Source organism: Myotis myotis, unplaced genomic scaffold (genome assembly GCF_014108235.1).
Source record: "Myotis myotis isolate mMyoMyo1 unplaced genomic scaffold, mMyoMyo1.p scaffold_m19_p_28, whole genome shotgun sequence".
NCBI classification, from domain to species: domain Eukaryota; kingdom Metazoa; phylum Chordata; class Mammalia; order Chiroptera; family Vespertilionidae; genus Myotis; species Myotis myotis.
This window is the reverse complement of record NW_023416333.1, coordinates 2,567,532-2,583,708: the sequence shown is the minus strand read 5'-3', so window position 1 is coordinate 2,583,708 and position 16,177 is coordinate 2,567,532. Positions and strand designations below refer to the sequence as shown.

At 53.8% G+C, this 16,177-nt stretch overlaps 1 protein-coding gene across 1 annotated transcript; it reads left to right on the top strand.

Annotated features, from left to right (window-relative positions):
- The first annotated feature begins 408 nt into the window (after positions 1–408).
- SPACA6 (sperm acrosome associated 6) lies at positions 409–10,688 on the top strand. The gene is made up of 9 exons (XM_036296168.1): positions 409–1,186; positions 2,192–2,269; positions 7,863–7,931; positions 8,531–8,554; positions 8,907–8,984; positions 9,101–9,210; positions 9,626–9,782; positions 10,090–10,300; positions 10,590–10,688. The coding sequence occupies exons 1-9, from the start codon at positions 973–975 to the stop codon at positions 10,621–10,623; spliced, it is 975 nt and encodes a 324-aa protein (XP_036152061.1). The 5' UTR covers positions 409–972; the 3' UTR covers positions 10,624–10,688.
- The last annotated feature ends 5,489 nt before the right edge of the window (positions 10,689–16,177 follow it).

Here is a 16,177-nt window from a genome sequence, read left to right as displayed (position 1 = left end):
GCACCCACCCGTAGAACCGACCTTGCGGGGCCTTCGCCGCACACAAGCTCGTGTCTGTGGGTCCGTGTCGGGGGCTCACCATCGCAGCGGGGGCCTCCCCGGCCCTCCCCACCCTCCCTGGCCCTGGGGGGGGTCCCCCCCTCCCGCGTCTGTCCGTCCATCCGTCTGTCTGTCCACCTGCCGCGCCCCCCGGGCGGAGGTAGGAGGTTGTATAGTTGAGGAGGACACCCACGGAGATCACTATACGGCCTCCTAGCTTTCCCCAGGCTGCGCCCTGCACGGGACGCCCACCCGGCGGGGACCACCCCACCCCACCCCCCCAGCCCCTGCCCCACCCCGCTGGGCTCCTGGGGGGCTGCCTGCCTGCCGCAGGGACCCTGGGAGGAGGGGGAGCAGCAGCGATCAGGGCTGCCTCTCCTGTCCTTGTTCCTTCGTTTCCTCCTCCCCTTCCCGCTAAGACTTTCCCCTCCAGAACCCGCCCCGTCTGCTTTCTCTGTCTCCCATCGCGGCTGTGTCCTGCGCTTCCCTTGTGTCTGCACAGTGGCCTCGGCCTCTCCATCTCTCTCTCATTGTGCGTCCTGGTGTCTCCCCGTGTCTGAGTTTCCATCTGGGGCGCTCACATCTCTCTCTGATTCACCCGCACACACCGCGCCCCCCAACCCCCGGGGCCTGTCGGGCCACCGCACACCATACTGCCGGTCTCTGGGTCCCTGAGACCCTTTAACCTGTGAGGACGTCCAGGATCACAGGTGAGGTTCTTGGGAGCCTGGCATCCGGCCCAACCACAGTCTGAAGGTTGCAGGCCCGACACCTGACCCCTGACCCCTCTCTCCTTCCTCCCTGCAACCCCAAGCCTGACATTTGACCCGCAAAAGAAATCGGGCCTCTGACCTCAGACCACAGGCCCCTCCCCTGTCCCACAGTGACCTCACAAAGGTCACCGGCTTCTTCCCAGGCCGGGCCCCCTCTGCGATGGCCCAGCTGGCTGCAGGCAGCGCTGTGCCCTGCGCCCTGGTGGCCCTCACGGTCTTCGGGGCCCCCGCCTGGGCCTGTCTCCTGTGCTTCACATCCTACAGCGAGCGCATCCGCATCTGCCAGACCTTCGTGGGGGTGGCGGGCCCGAAAGTGGAGAAGTGTGAGAAGGCGCTGGAGGCTGCCTTTGAGGGCCTTCTGGACACTGAAATCAGTGAGGAGACCCCGCCACCATCCTCCAGGGCCCTGGGGGGTGTCGGAGGGAGGGACTGGAGAGGCCTGGAGAGACTCAGGAAGAGAGAGACAACAGGCTGGTAGATAGGAATGGGGGACAGAGACTCAGATGGAAGGATAGAGGCCGGACAGAAACTAGGGACAAAGACTCAGGCGGGCCGAAACCGGTTTGGCTCAGTGGATAGAGCGTCAGCCTGCGGACTGAAAGGTCCCAGGTTCGATTCCGGTCAAGGGCATGTACCTGGGTTGCGGGCACATCCCCAGTGGGAGATGTGCAGGAGGCAGCTGATCGATGTTTCTCTCTCATCGATGTTTCTAACTTTCTAACTCTCTCCCTTCCTCTCTGTGAAAAATCAATAAAATTTATAAAAAAAAAAAAAAAAAAGACTCAGGCGGACAGGAGGCTAGAGACTGGGGGACACTCAGAGGCACAGGAGACTAGAGATGGGGGGGGGGGCAGAGACTTAGAGAGGGAAAGGTAGAGACTGGACATAGAGACTCAGAGAGGGGAAGATAGAGGCTCAGGGGACAGACTCAGAGGGGAGGAAGATTTTTTTTTTTTATTATTATTTTTGTAATCCTCAACCCAGGATATTTTTCCACTGATTTTTAGAGAGGGAAAGAGAGAGAGAAACATCGATGTGAGAGAAACACATCAATTGGTTGCCTTCTGCAATCAAACCCCCCCCCCCCCCAACATACACACACACACACACACACACACACCCATCAGGGCCCAGGCCAGGGAGGAGCCTGCAATCATGGTACGTGCCCTTGACCGGAATCGAATTGAACTCCGGACCTTCAGTCCTCAGGCCAACACTCTATCCACTGAGCCAAACGGGCCAGGGCAGAGGGAAGCGGATTTGGATGGGAGGACAGAGACTCGTAGCTATAGGACAAAGTCTTAGAAAATGTTCACACAGGTGATATGTTAGGGGAGCTACTTCCCTCAGCCTCTGCCCCACCCCCACCCCACCCCCAGATTACGATGAGAGAAGCCACCTGCATGACTCCTTCACCCAGATGACTCTCTCCCTCCAAGAGATAGCCACCGCTCAGGGTGAGTGGGGTGGGGGTGGCAGCAGTGGGAGATGTGGGCGTGGAGCCCCCAGGAGATGGGGGCGTGTACAGGGGGGAAGAGGGTGCCCCTGGGAGGTGGCAGTGGTTTAGGAGCAGATGGCACTGGGTAGCCACAGGGGCATGATGGCAGGAGGTAAAGGGACAGTCCCCATAGCCCGGGAGCCTGAAGCCCAGGTCGGATCAGGTAGATGTGAGTTCTGACCGGACTGTGTGGCTCTTCTTGGGTATGAAGTTCAGGATGTGTTATTCCTCCTCCTGTGCCTCCACTTACCTACCTGTAAGGTGGGACACCTTCCCTGCCTTGCAGGACGGCTTCAGAGCTCAGAGAGAGAGAAGAAGGGGGCCCCTAAGGAGAAGAGCTCAAACAGGAGCTCTTCCTCTGGGATAGAACATATGGTCCTTATGCCAGAGACTTGGAACTGTTGGGGGAAGAAGGGAGGCCCGAGCCCTGTTGTGAAACATAAACTGGCCTCCTCAGAGGTCTGGCGGCTCAGGGCTTATTCCTACAGCTGCCATTACTTCTTGCTTCCTGCTCTTGCCCACCAAGCATTTTGACAAAGATCCCCAAAGGTGGGAAGGGGCCCACCTATCCAGTGGGTGTCTGGGGGTCCAGGATGGAGGAGACTTCAGCTGCGATCCTCCCACCCCCAGGAAGACCTGGAGAATCAGAGCTGGCAGAGAAAGGGGCCAGGGGGGCAGGGCAGGACCCCAGGAAACGCCCTTTCTCCCCATGTGGGCCATGTTGTCCCAGAAGATGTTGAAAAGAGGGGACAGTCCAGAGTGGAGGCTGGGAGGACTGGGTGGAGGCTGGGGTGAAGAAGGCTTGAGCTGGGGTGGGGGCTGTGAAGATGGAGATGAGGGGACAGGGCTGAGGGCGTCGAGGGCAGGATGGGTGAGGCTTGGGTCTGGTGGGCTGTTCCCTCCCCAGGGAGGGGAAGAGGAAGCTTAAAGGGCAGTGCCTGGGGTTGGCTCTATGGGTGGGTGGTGGGTGGTGGGTCATCCCTCAGGTGGGGGGCCTAGGACGAGAAGCAGTGGGGTAGATGGTGAGCTGGACTAGGACATAGGGACTGCGAGGGACCCAGGGGACATCTAGGTAAATGGGTCCAGGGTGTAGCTGAAAGGTGAGGGAGACTTGAGAGTCTGTCTTGTGAGCCGGGGAAGGACAGGGTCAGCTCTGGGTATAGAAAGACCCTCTGGGGCTGTGCGGAGGACCTACTGGAGGCCGGGAGAAGCTGGTGCAATACGTTCTGCAGGGATATATTTAATGTGCCGGGAACAAAACTGAAAGTCACCTGCCCTCAGGTTGCTTCTATTGTAGGGGGTGAGGGTGGGGCAGACGGGAAACGTAATCAGTGAACTACTATAGTGTGTCAACTGGTGAACCATGCTATGGAGGAAAACAAGGGAACAGGATTGGGCCCGTGGGTTGATCATTTTAAACAGGTTGGTCAGGACAGGTGCACATGAGAAGGTACAATTGAACAAAGACCTTTGTCAGTAAGAGCCACACAGAAAACCTGGGGGGGAAACATTCCAGGTGGAGGGGAGAGCCAGTGCAAAGGCCCTGGGGTCAGTGTGGTTGGCGTGGTATCATTGAGGGAGAAATCGAAATGAAAAGAAATTAGTGAGGCAGCCAAGGGCCGCATCCTGTAGGACCTTGTAGGTCAGTAAGATTCTCAAGCCCCAGTGTACGAATTCTCAGAAGCTTTTGGGGGCGTGTAAAAAGGCAGGGTCCTGGGCCCAACCCTCTGCTTCTGACCAGTAGGTCTGAGGTATGGCCCAGAAATGGACAGTTCTAACAAGTTCCCTTTGAGAACTGCTACTTGTACCAACTTGGGCCTTAAGAAGGAGACAGGATATGACTGGGGCCGTGTGGGACAAGGACAGAAGCAAGGGTGACTGGTGGTGGCTCAGACCAATGGCAGTGGTCCAGGTGGGTCAAGATGAGTCTGAGCTGAGGGAGGTGGAACATGAAGATGGAGAGAAGGAAGGTCAAGGATTTGACCGAATGCTTAAACCTGCCCCATATATGGGGCAGGCTGTGTCTGCCAGACAAATGTATTTATGTTATTTATCCTCAAGGATAGCCTCATACCAGTCTGGTGAGATGGGGTTTTATAAACCCCTATTTCTAGATGAAGACGTTGGGGCTCAGCTAGACAAGGAGAACAGGTCCAGGAGATAGCTGGACCAGAGTTTTCAGATCTAGCTATCTGATGTTGGGCCACTCTCCTAATCTCTCCATGCTTCCTTTTCCCCATCTCAAACTTGGGGATGGTAAGTGGTTGACCCTTCTGTACCACTCACTGTGTGCCAGGCACTGTTCTAAGTGGTTACAGACAGTATCTCATGCAGTCACTAAATGGTACCTGGCACATAATTTGGGGTGAGGAGGTGGGAATGCTTTTGTGTTGTACGGCATTAAACGTTCCCCGAACCCAGCGAGGTAGACACCGATATGGTCCCAATTTCATGAACGAGGAAAGTGAGGAAGGTTAAGTCACTTGGCCAAAGTCACATACGGAGGTGGGTCTGATGATGGATATCTCAGTTGTGGGTTGGGTGTGCCCATAAGCGGAAGAGCCAGGACTCTGATCCAGACCTTCGAGACACTGGAAGCTCCTCACCATAGACACCTCTTTTGGAGAGATTTCACAGCACCGATCAGTACCACCTTGTGGTTCATGTGATATGACCCCTGCCTCTCGGCCTCTGGACATTTCAACTCTATCTCCCAGGGTTTAATAGATATAAAACACCCCGCCCCCATGGCTTCCTTGGTAAATCCCTCGTTCACCCTCACCAGGCATCACTTGGTTTGGCCCATAGATATTTCTTGAATGACTCCTCCAGCATCCTGGCCTTTCATTCGAGCATCCCACACTGACCACATCCTCCTAATCACCCTGCCATCTCCCCAGGCCACTTGCCTGCTCTGTGGCTTAGATGAGACCTCTAAGTCCTTGACTCTTCATCTTGAACCCACTTCCTGGTTCCGGTACCCCTCTCTCCAGCTTATACCCAGTGATCATCACTTCAGCCACCCTTGCCAATATCCTCATTTCACTGCCTTTCTATATGGTTTTAAGTCACAGAGGAACCCGAAATGGCTGAAGCCAGCGGGAAGTTTATTTCTCCCATACCAAACGAGGCTTGAGATAGGCACTTAAGGCTAGTATAACAGCTCCATTTTCTTGGGAAGCTAAGGTCCTCCCAGCTTTCTGCTTTGTCATCCTAGGGTGTACCCTTTGTCCTCACGGTCCTCTGTGACTGGTAGAGCTCCAGCCATCCAATCCAAGTTTCAAGCAGCAGGAGAGAAGATGGCACATGTTACTCAATAAGAAGGCTACTTCCTGAGACTCCCACAGGGACACTTCCACTTGCATCTCAAGAGCCAGGACTTAGTCATATGACCATCACTAGGTCATATGATCACAGCTAGCTGCAAGGGAGGCTGGGAAATGTAGTCTTTTGGCTGGGGGTGCTTTTCTGGCTGAAAGCATTCTGTTAACTAAAGAGTAATAGATGTTTGGAGGAAACTGGCAATTTCTATGTATTAGTTTGCTGACGCTGCTGTACCTACCGCAAACTGGGCGGCTTAAACAACAGGGATTTATTTTTTTCACTATTCTGGAGGCTGGAAGTCCAAAATCAAGGTTGTCAGTGTCAGCAGGGTTAGTTTCTTCTGAGGCCTCTTTCCTTGATGTAGTTGCTCTCTCTCCCTGTGTCTTCACATGGCCTTCCCTCTGTGTTTGTGAGTCCAAATTTCCTCCTTACAAGAAGTCAGTCACATTGCATTAAGGCTCATCCTAATGGCCTCATTTTAACTCCATTAGCTCTTTAAGACTTTGTCTCCAAGTACAGTCACATTCTGAACTACCAGGGGTTAGGACGTCAACATATGGATTTGGGAGAAGCACCGTTTGGCCTAAAACACCCTCTGCTTTTCTGACTTCCAAAACCAACTTCCACCACCAAAACAATCCAGCCGTCCACTGTGGAAAAAGTGACAGAACCTTGCAGTTTGGAAGACGATGGTCAGAACTCAAAAGACCCATAAGGACAGAGAACGTGAAGGAATGAATGAGGAGTGGAAATGAATCCAGGTGGGGATTATGGAGAGGTGTCAGGTACATGCCATGGCTAAGGGGGTGGTTGCTGCTAAGCTCCCAGCTAGTTGCAGCCTCGTGGAAATACAGCTCTTTCAAATGTTTTAAAACATATGCAGACATTTTATGTGACTTTCCCAAATCTTACAACGGCAACTGGTTCATTATTTCAACACTTTCCAGGTTAAATATAACATCCAGGGAGTGGAATTGGGCCACAGGCCACCCTCCGTTGTGGTCTCCACCCCAGTTGAATACTGGACTTCTACACATGATTACGGAACACTTTAAAAAAAAAAGTTATGTTTTACTGACTTTTAGAGAGAGGAAGGGAGAGGGATAGAGAAACATAAAAGAGAGAAGAACATCTTTGATCAACTGCTCCCTAAAAACCCCCTACTGGAGATTGAGACTGCAATCCAGGCATGTGCCCTCACAAGGAATCGAACCAGCAACCTCTTGGTTCACGGGTTGATGCTTAACCACTGAGCCACACTTTCTAAGACTCAGAGCCAGCTCCTGGGTTCTAGGAGCACAGCACTAAAGGAGATAGGCTTTAAATGATCACCATATATATAAAATAAGTAATTACAACCTGACGAGAGCTATGAATTCCATGAAGGGGGGACTAAGAGAAAAATAGGGAACTCAAATAAATTGGGTTTGTAGTCAGGGAAAACCTAAGTAAATGACACAAGGTATGACATGAACTCTTTTTTAAAAAAAATATTTTGTTATTGATTTCAGAGATGAAAGGAGAGGGGGAGAGAGAGAAACATCAACGATGAGAATCATTGATTGGCTGCCTCCTGCACGCCCCGTACTGGGGATCGAGCCCGAAACCCCAGCATGTGCCCTGACTTGGACTTGAACCTGGGACCTTTCAGTCTGCAGGTCGGACTCTATCCAGTGAGCCAAACCAGCTAGGGCTGATGTAAACTCTTAGGAACTCTCAAACGCCTTTGTAACTCATGCCTATGTATGCATGCACTGTCTAGGTAAGGCATGGCATGAAGGATGAAGAGGGGTAGGGGAAGATGAACTAGAAACAAGCCGGCATGTGCAAAGGTCCTGGGGTGCTAGAAAATATTCCTTCCCATTTAGGAGAAATGAAAGGTGCACAATAGGGATGGAATGGAGAGTGAAAGGAAACTAGGCCGGACCTAGGAAGCCTTGGTGAGGAATCTGATCTTTAACCTCCCTCTACCCCTCAACAAGATAAGCACAGATGATACAAGAAGGGCTTCCGCCAGAGAGATGGGCAGGAGAAAGAAGGAAAGCGATTGGGAATAGACTAGGTGGGAGGAGGAAATGGTGTGTATACCCAAAACGGGTAGAGAGGGGCTGGGAAAGAGGCACAGACACCATTACGGTGAGTCCAGCCGAGCTCGCCCAACCGTGGGGGGACGGGTTGGTGGAGGAGGGGAGAGTCTGGACCACAAGGCTTCCCCCTCCATCCTCCAGGGTCCTATGAGGTTGCCTTCCCTTACGCTGCAGAGAAAATGCGGGAGGCCATTGCGCAGCTTAAAGAAGGTAAAATGGACTCCAACTCCTTCCCCCAGGTACACACACAATTTTTTTTAAAAACTCAGCCTTAAAGCGGCCATTCGCTTGATGGAGCTCTGAACCGCTTGCCCTGGGTGGGACACAGGTTCTACTCCTGCAGGAACGAACCACTGGGGATCTGGCCCCGCCCCTGCGATCTAAGGCTCCCTCCCCAGCAAGGATCCCTTGGTGGGACGGTCCTGTCCCAGATTAGCCCCAGCCTCTGGCTCGGACCTGGACCCGCGCGCTGTGAGAGTGGGCTACTGGCTTCAGGCCTGGCCACACCTCTAACCGGGCCCCTGAGAAGCGCCAGGGGTCCGGCCCCGCCCCCTCGGTGGAATGCACCGGGGCTCGCCCCGCCTCCTCCGCGCACACAGCAGGCCTGCCGCCCTTAGATGGCCAGAAGCCACCGGGCCTGACCTCCAGTGCAATTCTGCAGGCCCGGCCGGGTCCCCCAGTGGCATACAGCAGGCCTGGCCCCGTCTCCTCCGAGGAATGCACCCAAGCGCAGTAACATCCCCTAGGGGAGCCCCAGGTGGGCACCCCCCTACACTCCCAGGGCGGTAACGCTTCCTCTCTCTCCGCAGTTCAGGCCTGCATCCCTCCCTGCGGTAAGCACTTCCCTCCACGCTCAGGATCGCGGGGGTAAGGGACGCGGTCCGGGCCGAAACGGGGGGCGGGGAGGTTCTAGTGGGAGCGCAGGGGTGGGCCTCCGATCCGATCGGGAAGCCAAGAAGAGGCCTGGAGAAAAGCAGGCATTGCACACCGAGCTCATGAAAGGCGGGTCCGAGAGCCAAAGCAAACCAATTAAAAAAACCCAGAGGCCGGAGAATGGTGAGAAGCAGCCAATGAGCGCGGAGAAGGCGGGGCCCGGGCTCCGGCCGATGGAACCCGGGGAGGCTTAGGGACGCGAGCTGGGAAAGGCTAGTGGCGCCCAGCCAGACCCAGCGCTCCCGCCCGCAGGGGTGCAGGAGCTGTCCCGGCGTTTCCGCTGCCGCGGGTGCTACTCCAAGGTCTGCGACCTGCCGCTGGACTGCCCAGGTGAGGGGCGCGGCCCGGGAGGCGGGAACCGGAGGAACCCGGGAAAGGGCTGAGCTGGAGGCGGGGCGCGGTCGGTTCGAGGGCGGGGCCGAGGTGGTGACGCGGCCCGTCTGCAGTTCAGGACGTGACGGTGAGACGGGGCGATCAGGCCATGTTCTCCTGCACCGTGAACTTCCAGCTGCCCAAGGAGGAGATCACCTATTCCTGGAAGTTCGCAGAAGGGGGTGTGAGTAGGGGCGGGGCCCGCGCGAAGGTGTTTTGGAGGCGAGTTGGGCTTCATTGAAGATGAGGAGGCAGGACGCAGGGGTGGGGTTCGGGGGGGTGGTGGGGAGGATCTCGGCCTAGATTCAGGCTTCGTGCAAAGGGAGGGTCCTGGCATTTAGGGGAGGAGTCGAGGCTCACGCTGCTGGACCCGGGCTGGGGGAACTGACTTTGCGTAATTGTTCTGGGCGGGTGCGCAAGTTGCAGACCCCAGGGGCGGAGTTTAAGATTTAGGAGGCGGGGGGATGCGTGAATGGTCGGCGAGTAAGGGCGGAGGGTGGGGCCCCAGGGGGCGTGGTCTAGCGCGGGGTGCCGGGTAGCGAGTCCGGCGGAGGCCGACCCGGGGCGGCCCCGCGGTTCGAGCCCGTGCGTCCCTGCAGGTGCGGACTCAGGACACGTCCTACTTCCGAGATATGCCGCGGGCGCACGGGTACCTGGCGCGGATCCGGCCAGTGCAGCCCACGCACCGCGGGACCTTCTCCTGCGTGATCACGCACGACCAGCTCCCCCTGGCGCGACTCTACTTCTTTCTGAACGGTGCGGGCGGGGCTGCAAGCGGGGAGGGGCGGTGCGGGCGGGGCTGCAAGCGGCGCGGGGAGGGGCGGGGCGGGGCGGGGCTGCAAGCGGCGCGGGGAGAGGCCGGGCCGGGCGGGGCTGCAAGCGGCGCGGGGAGGGGCGGGGCGGGGAGGGGCTGCAAGCGGCGCGGGGAGGGGCGGGGCGGGGCGGGGCGGGGCTGCAAGCAGGGCGGGGCGGGGCGGGGCGGGGCTGCAAGCGGGGAGGGGCGGGGCGGGGCGGGGCTGCAAGCGGCGATGCCCGCGCCCCGCTGACGTGCGCGTCCCGGCAGTGACGGGCCCTCCCCCGCGCGGGGAGACCGAGCTCCAGGTCGCCTTTCGGGAAGTGCTTCGCTGGGCGCCGCGAGAGGCGGAGGGGGTCGAGCCCTGGAGGCCCAGCCTGGGCGAGCTGCTGGCCAAGCCGGAGGCTCTGACGCTCAGCAACCTGGGCCTGCTCGCGGCCGCCGCAGCCTTAGCCTCAGCCGGTGTGACCCTGCTGGCGTGGTGAGTACCCAGGTCCCGGATCGCAGCACCGGGCTCTCCTTCCTTCCACCGAGTGTCCAGTTCCCTCGTTTTTCAGACCCAGGGGTCCAGGCCCCCAGCCCCTCCTCCCTCAGACCCAGGGGTCCAGGCCCCCAGCCCCTCCTCCCTCAGACCCAGGCCCCCAGGCCCCCAGCCCCTCTTCCCTCAGACCCAGGACTCCACGCCCTCTCCACCTTTGGGACTCAGACTTCCAGGACTCAGACATCTGCTCCCCAACTTCTCCACACACAACCACCTCTCTATTCCCCAGGATGTTCTTTCGATGGTACTTCAGTGGCAACTAACAAAGGTATCTTTCTGTTCCCTATCCTGTTTCCATCCCTTAAATAAAGAATATATTTGAACGCTACCAATGCTTTCATCTTTGAAGGTGGCTACTGCCCATTTAGGTAGGAGGAGGGGCAGATGCCCCAAATATGCCCCAGGGACTGTGCCTCCAGAATGACTGTCATATTATCGCCTGTCACCATGCAGGCCCTGTGTTCAGGGATTTAGGCGTAAGCCCGACCAACCCCAGATTTCTGGCAGCCTCCTTGCCATTTCCGGGGGCAGAAGACACCCTCAGCAAGACTTTTCTCACCCCTGCAGGACCGGGGTGCATGCTGCTTCCTGCCTAAAATGATGTTTTCTCCCTTTTTTGTCCGATTAGCTCGGTTCTGATTCCCACATACAGCCTTTGCATGTACAGTAAAACCTCGAAATTACAGAGTAATTCGGGCCAGGGAGTGTCTGTTAAAGCCGAAAGTCCATTATATAGTAAAATAGGTTTTTCTGAATGCGTATGTTAAAGAATTGACAGATTAGTTTACCTGTTTTTACTTATGTAGACACATTTTTGTAATTAAAATTAAGTATGTATGAAAAGTTTCATTTCAGCCCTAACCAGTTTGGTTCAGTGGATAGAGCGTCGGCCTGAGGACTGAAAGGTCCCAGGTTCGATTCCGATCAAGGGCATGTACCTTGGTTGCGGGCACATCCCCTGTAGGGGGTGTGCAGGAGGCAGCTCATCGATGTTTCTCTCTCATTGATGTTTCTTTTTTTCTTAATACATTTTTATTGTAATACTTTAAGCAATAAAAAAAAAAAATACATTTTTATTGCTTTCAGAGAGGAAGGAAGAGGGAGAGAGAGATAGAAACATCCATGATGAGAGAGAATCATGGATTGGCTGCCTCCTGCAAGTCCCCACTGGGGATCGAGCCCACAACCTGGGCATGTGCCCTTGACCGGAATCGAACCTGGGACCCTCCAGTTCCCAGCCCAACGCTCTATCCACTGAGCCAAACCAGCCAGGGCTCTCATCGATGTTTCTGACTCTCTATCCCTTTCCTTTCCTCTCTGTTAAAGATCAATAAAAAATATATATTTTTTTAAAAGTTTAATTTCACAGAATAGCTTTCTATATGTATCACTGTCATTTCAAGTTTGTACTGAATAGGTGTAGCAAATGCGTGCCTTCTCCAGTTACAGAATAAACAAATGCACCGGCTGGGGTGTGGCTTAGGGCACATGGGAACATCCCCCTCACAGAGTTAAAAACTGCTGCAGAAAGTCAGGCTACTGGACAACAGAACCAGTTAACCCACGGGATGCTATGTGATCACATACTAAGCATTCCCCAAACATCGAGCAGGATTTAAATATGTAGACTATCGTCATAGATATGTAATATTTATTTATGTCGGCAAAATTACTGCAGTGTGTTTTCCAACATATGGCCAATTCAAAATAACAGTGAATAACAACAACAACAACAAAAAATAACCTGTTGATTTCATTATAAGCAAATCTTGGTTAAAAGCATTTTAAAATGAATAGGGTGTTACTTTTCACATATGACACATGGACTGGAAATTTTGTCCGTTGAATCCGAAGTTTGTTAAATCGAGGTCCGCAAAGTCGAGGGTTTACTGTATTAACTCATTTAATTCCCATGACAACTCTCTTTTTGTTCCTTGAACATGAAAAGCTCAGTCCCAGGGGCAGGCCTTTACACGTGCTGTTCTTTGTACATAAAATGACTACCTCGCTGCACAGGTCCCAGCTCATCCTCCTATTTTATTTTACTTTTTAATGTTTTTATTGATTTTTAAAGAGAAAGGAAGGGAGAGGGAGAGAGAGAGAGAAACATTGATGACAGAGACACATCACTGATCAGCTGCCGCCTGTACACCCCCTAGTTGGGACCAAGCCCACAACCCGGGCATGTGCCCTGACGGGGACTCGAACCAGTGATCTCCAGTTCCTGGGTCAAAGCTCAACCACTGAGCCATGCTTGGCCTTGCTCATCCCCCTAGTTTAGCACATGCGTAGCACTTGCTTGGAGCTAACGTAAACTTTTTTTTTTTAATCTGGTTTTGTTTTTTCCCCACCTAAAACATAAGCTCCCTCTGGGCGTGTGCTCATTCTCATTCACTGGCGTGTTCATTCACTCAGTGAGTCTTTACTAAGTGCTTAGTATGTGCCAGGCATTTTGAAGGTATTGTCGAGATAGCAGTGAAGAGATCAGAACAGAAGAAGATCTGCACCCTCGTGGAGTTTAGATACTAGAGGACAGACAGTGGACAAGAAAAATAAGCAAAATAACATTTGCCTTTAGTCATCTATATAAATAAAAGCATAATATGCAAATCGACCAGGTGTCGGAACAACCGGTCGCTAGGACGCACACTGACCACCAGGGGGCAGACGCTCAACATAGGAGCTGCCCACAGGCCCTGCTGGCCAACCTCTGGGTCCTCCCCCACCCTCCACAGGCTCCGATTGCTGGATGGGAACAGGAAATCTGGGGTGGGTGGCGGTGGGGGGGCAGAGCCAGCTGCAGGCCACCAGGGAAGATAGCCCTGATCACGGGCCAGGCCCAGGGACCGTACCATGCACGAATTTCATACGCCGGACCTCTAGTATAATAATATGTGGGATGGAGAAAACACAGCAGGGAAACTGAGATAGGGAAGGTTGGGAGGAGGGAGGGAGCAAGAGGAGCTTTGGAGAAAGCTTTATATTTATTTATTTACTTATTTATTTGTATTTTTAAATATATTTTTATTGATTTCAGAGAGGAAGGGAGAGGGAGATAGAAACATCAATGATGAGATGCCGAAACCGGTTTGGCTCAGTGGATAGAGCGTCGGCCTGCGGACTGAAGGGTCCCAGGTTCGATTCCGGTCAAGGGCATGTACCTGGGTTGCGGGCACATCCCCAGTAGGAGATGTGCAGGAGGCAGCTGATCGATGTTTCTCTCTCATCGATGTTTCTAACTCTCTATCTCTCTCCCTTCCTCTCTGTAAAAACTCAATAAAATACATATTTAAAAAAAAAAAAAAGAAACATCAATGATGAGAGAGAATCATTGATTGGATGCCTCCTGCACACCCCCTACCGGAGATTGAGTCCACAACCTGGGCATGTGCCCTTGACCTGAATCGAACCCAGGACCCTTCAGTCTGCAGGCCAACACTCTATCCACTGAGCTAAACCATCTAGGACTATTTATGTTTTTTAAAATATGCTTTTATTGATTTCAGAGAGAGGAAAGGAGAAGGAGAGAGAGTTAGAAGTATCAGTGATGAGAGAGACTCATCAATTGGCCGCCTCCTGCAAGCCCCCTACCAGGGATTGAGCCCACAACCCAGGCCTGTGCCCTGACCAGGAATCGCACCATGACCTCCTGGTTCATGAGTTGACCCTCAACCACTGATCCACACTTGCTGGGCATAGGCCCCACATTTAAATAAATAAGAGGCCCTGGCCTGTGTGGCTCAGTCGGTTAGGCATTGTCCCATACACCCAAGGGTTGCTGGTTCAATTCCAGTCTGTGCACATGTATGGGGTGTGCAGGAGGCAGGTGATCATGTTTTTCTCTCACATCCATGTTTCTCTCTCTCCCTCTCCTTTCTCTAAAATAATATAAATCATCCATAAGGGGATGAAGTGTGAGCTATGTGAGTATTTTTGTTAAAGGTGTTCTAGCAGCCCAGCTGGTGTGGCTCAGTGGCTGAGCATCGACCTATGAACCAGGAAGTCATGATTCGATTTCCAGTCAGGCCACATGCCTGGGTTGCAGGCTTGATCCCCAATGTGGGATGTGCAGGAAGCAGCCAATCAATGTTTCTCTCTCATCATTGATGTTTCTATCTCTCTCCCTCTCTCTTCCTCTCTGAAATCAATAAGAATATTTTTAAATAAAAAAATAAAGGTATTCTAGCAAAAGAAACAGCAGAAGCAAAAGCCCTGAGGCAGGAGTGTGCCTGGTTAGTGTGTGGTGGGGAGGAGGTGGGGCGGGGCGGGGGGGGGGGGGGCGGGAGCAGCGGGAAGGGGGTTGGCAAGGAGGCCAGTGCAGCTGGCCCAAGGCTGTAGGAAATGAGTATGTGGTGAGGTCATGGGTAGCACCAGGACCAGGTCACGCAGGACTTGGGCCACTGTAAGGTCTGGATTTTCCTCTGTGTGAGCTCATGGGTCCTTTTTGAGTCAAGGAAGGTGATGATTTTATTTGGTGTTCACTGTATGGATAACAGAATCTGAGGGCGAGTCTGGAATTCAGGGGGCGAGGGCTGATCTGAAGATAAAAATTCCAGAGTCCCTTTTCCAGGCATGGAGCGTGCAGGAGGCCTTCAGCGCCACAGGACCGGGTGCACAGAGGAAATGAGTGTCGCTGGACAAGAAGATGATAAGTTTCTCTGTTACGCAGGCGGCAACATTAAGAGGAATCCAGAAGGGAAGTGGAAAGCGAGGCAGCTGGCATTCTGAAAGCTGAGTGAAGAAAGCTTGTCAGGCCCTGGCCGGTGTGGCTCTGTTGGTGGGGCGTCCTGTGCACCAAAAGGTTGCTGGTTCGATACCCGGTCCGGGCACATGCCCGGCTTGCGGGCTTAATCCCCAGTAGGGGGCGTGCATGAGGCAGCCCATTGATGTTTCTCCCTTCTCTCTAAAATCAAAGACATTTTTTATTGTATTTTAAAAAATATATTTTATTGATTTTTTTACAGAGAGGAAGGGAGAGGGATAGAGAGTTAGAAACATCGATGGGAGAGAAATGTCGATCAGCTGCCTACTGCACATCTCCTACTGGGGATGTGCCTGCAACCCAGGTACATGCCCTTGGCCGGAATCGAACCTGGGACCCTTCAGTCTGCAGGCCAGTGGTCTATCCACTGAGCCAAACTGGTTAGGGCAAAGGCATATTTTTTAAAAAAGAAAGCATGTCAACTGGAAGGGGTTGGCACTGAGCACAGATAGGTCACCCTTGGTAACAAGGGCGAGGGTGGCCTGTGCGGGCACAGATGCAGATGAGTGAGGGTCATGGAGGTGAGGACTTGAAGGGCTTTCTCGTCACTTTCTGTCCGTTTTCGCAGTGAGAAGGTGAGGCTGGGGGAGGAGGAGCGGGAGTTCTGAGGAGAGAAGGTGTGAGTTGCCCTTTTTTTAAATATTTTTTTTATTGATTGCAGAGGGGAAGGGAGAGGGAGAGAGAGATAGAAACATCAAGGCTGAGAGAGAATCATTGATCAGCTGCCTCCTGCACATCCCACACTGGGGATTGAGCCCGCAACCTGGGCATGTGCCCTTGGCCGGAATCGAACTTGGGACCCTTCAGTCCGCAGGCCGACGCTCTACCCACTGAGCCAAACCAGCTAGGGCTGAGTTGCCCTTCTTAGAGAGTAGACTGAGTGGACCAGGAAAACCCACACACAGAGCCTAACAGTGTCCACGTGCAGTGGGTGCTCATTAAGTATCTGAATGAGGAGTTGAGAGATCCCACGCTCACAACCCTGACCTGTGCGGTGAATAGCCCTGTTTCTCTCCAGGGAACTGAGGCTCCGAGAAAGGAGGTTATCCTGTCTG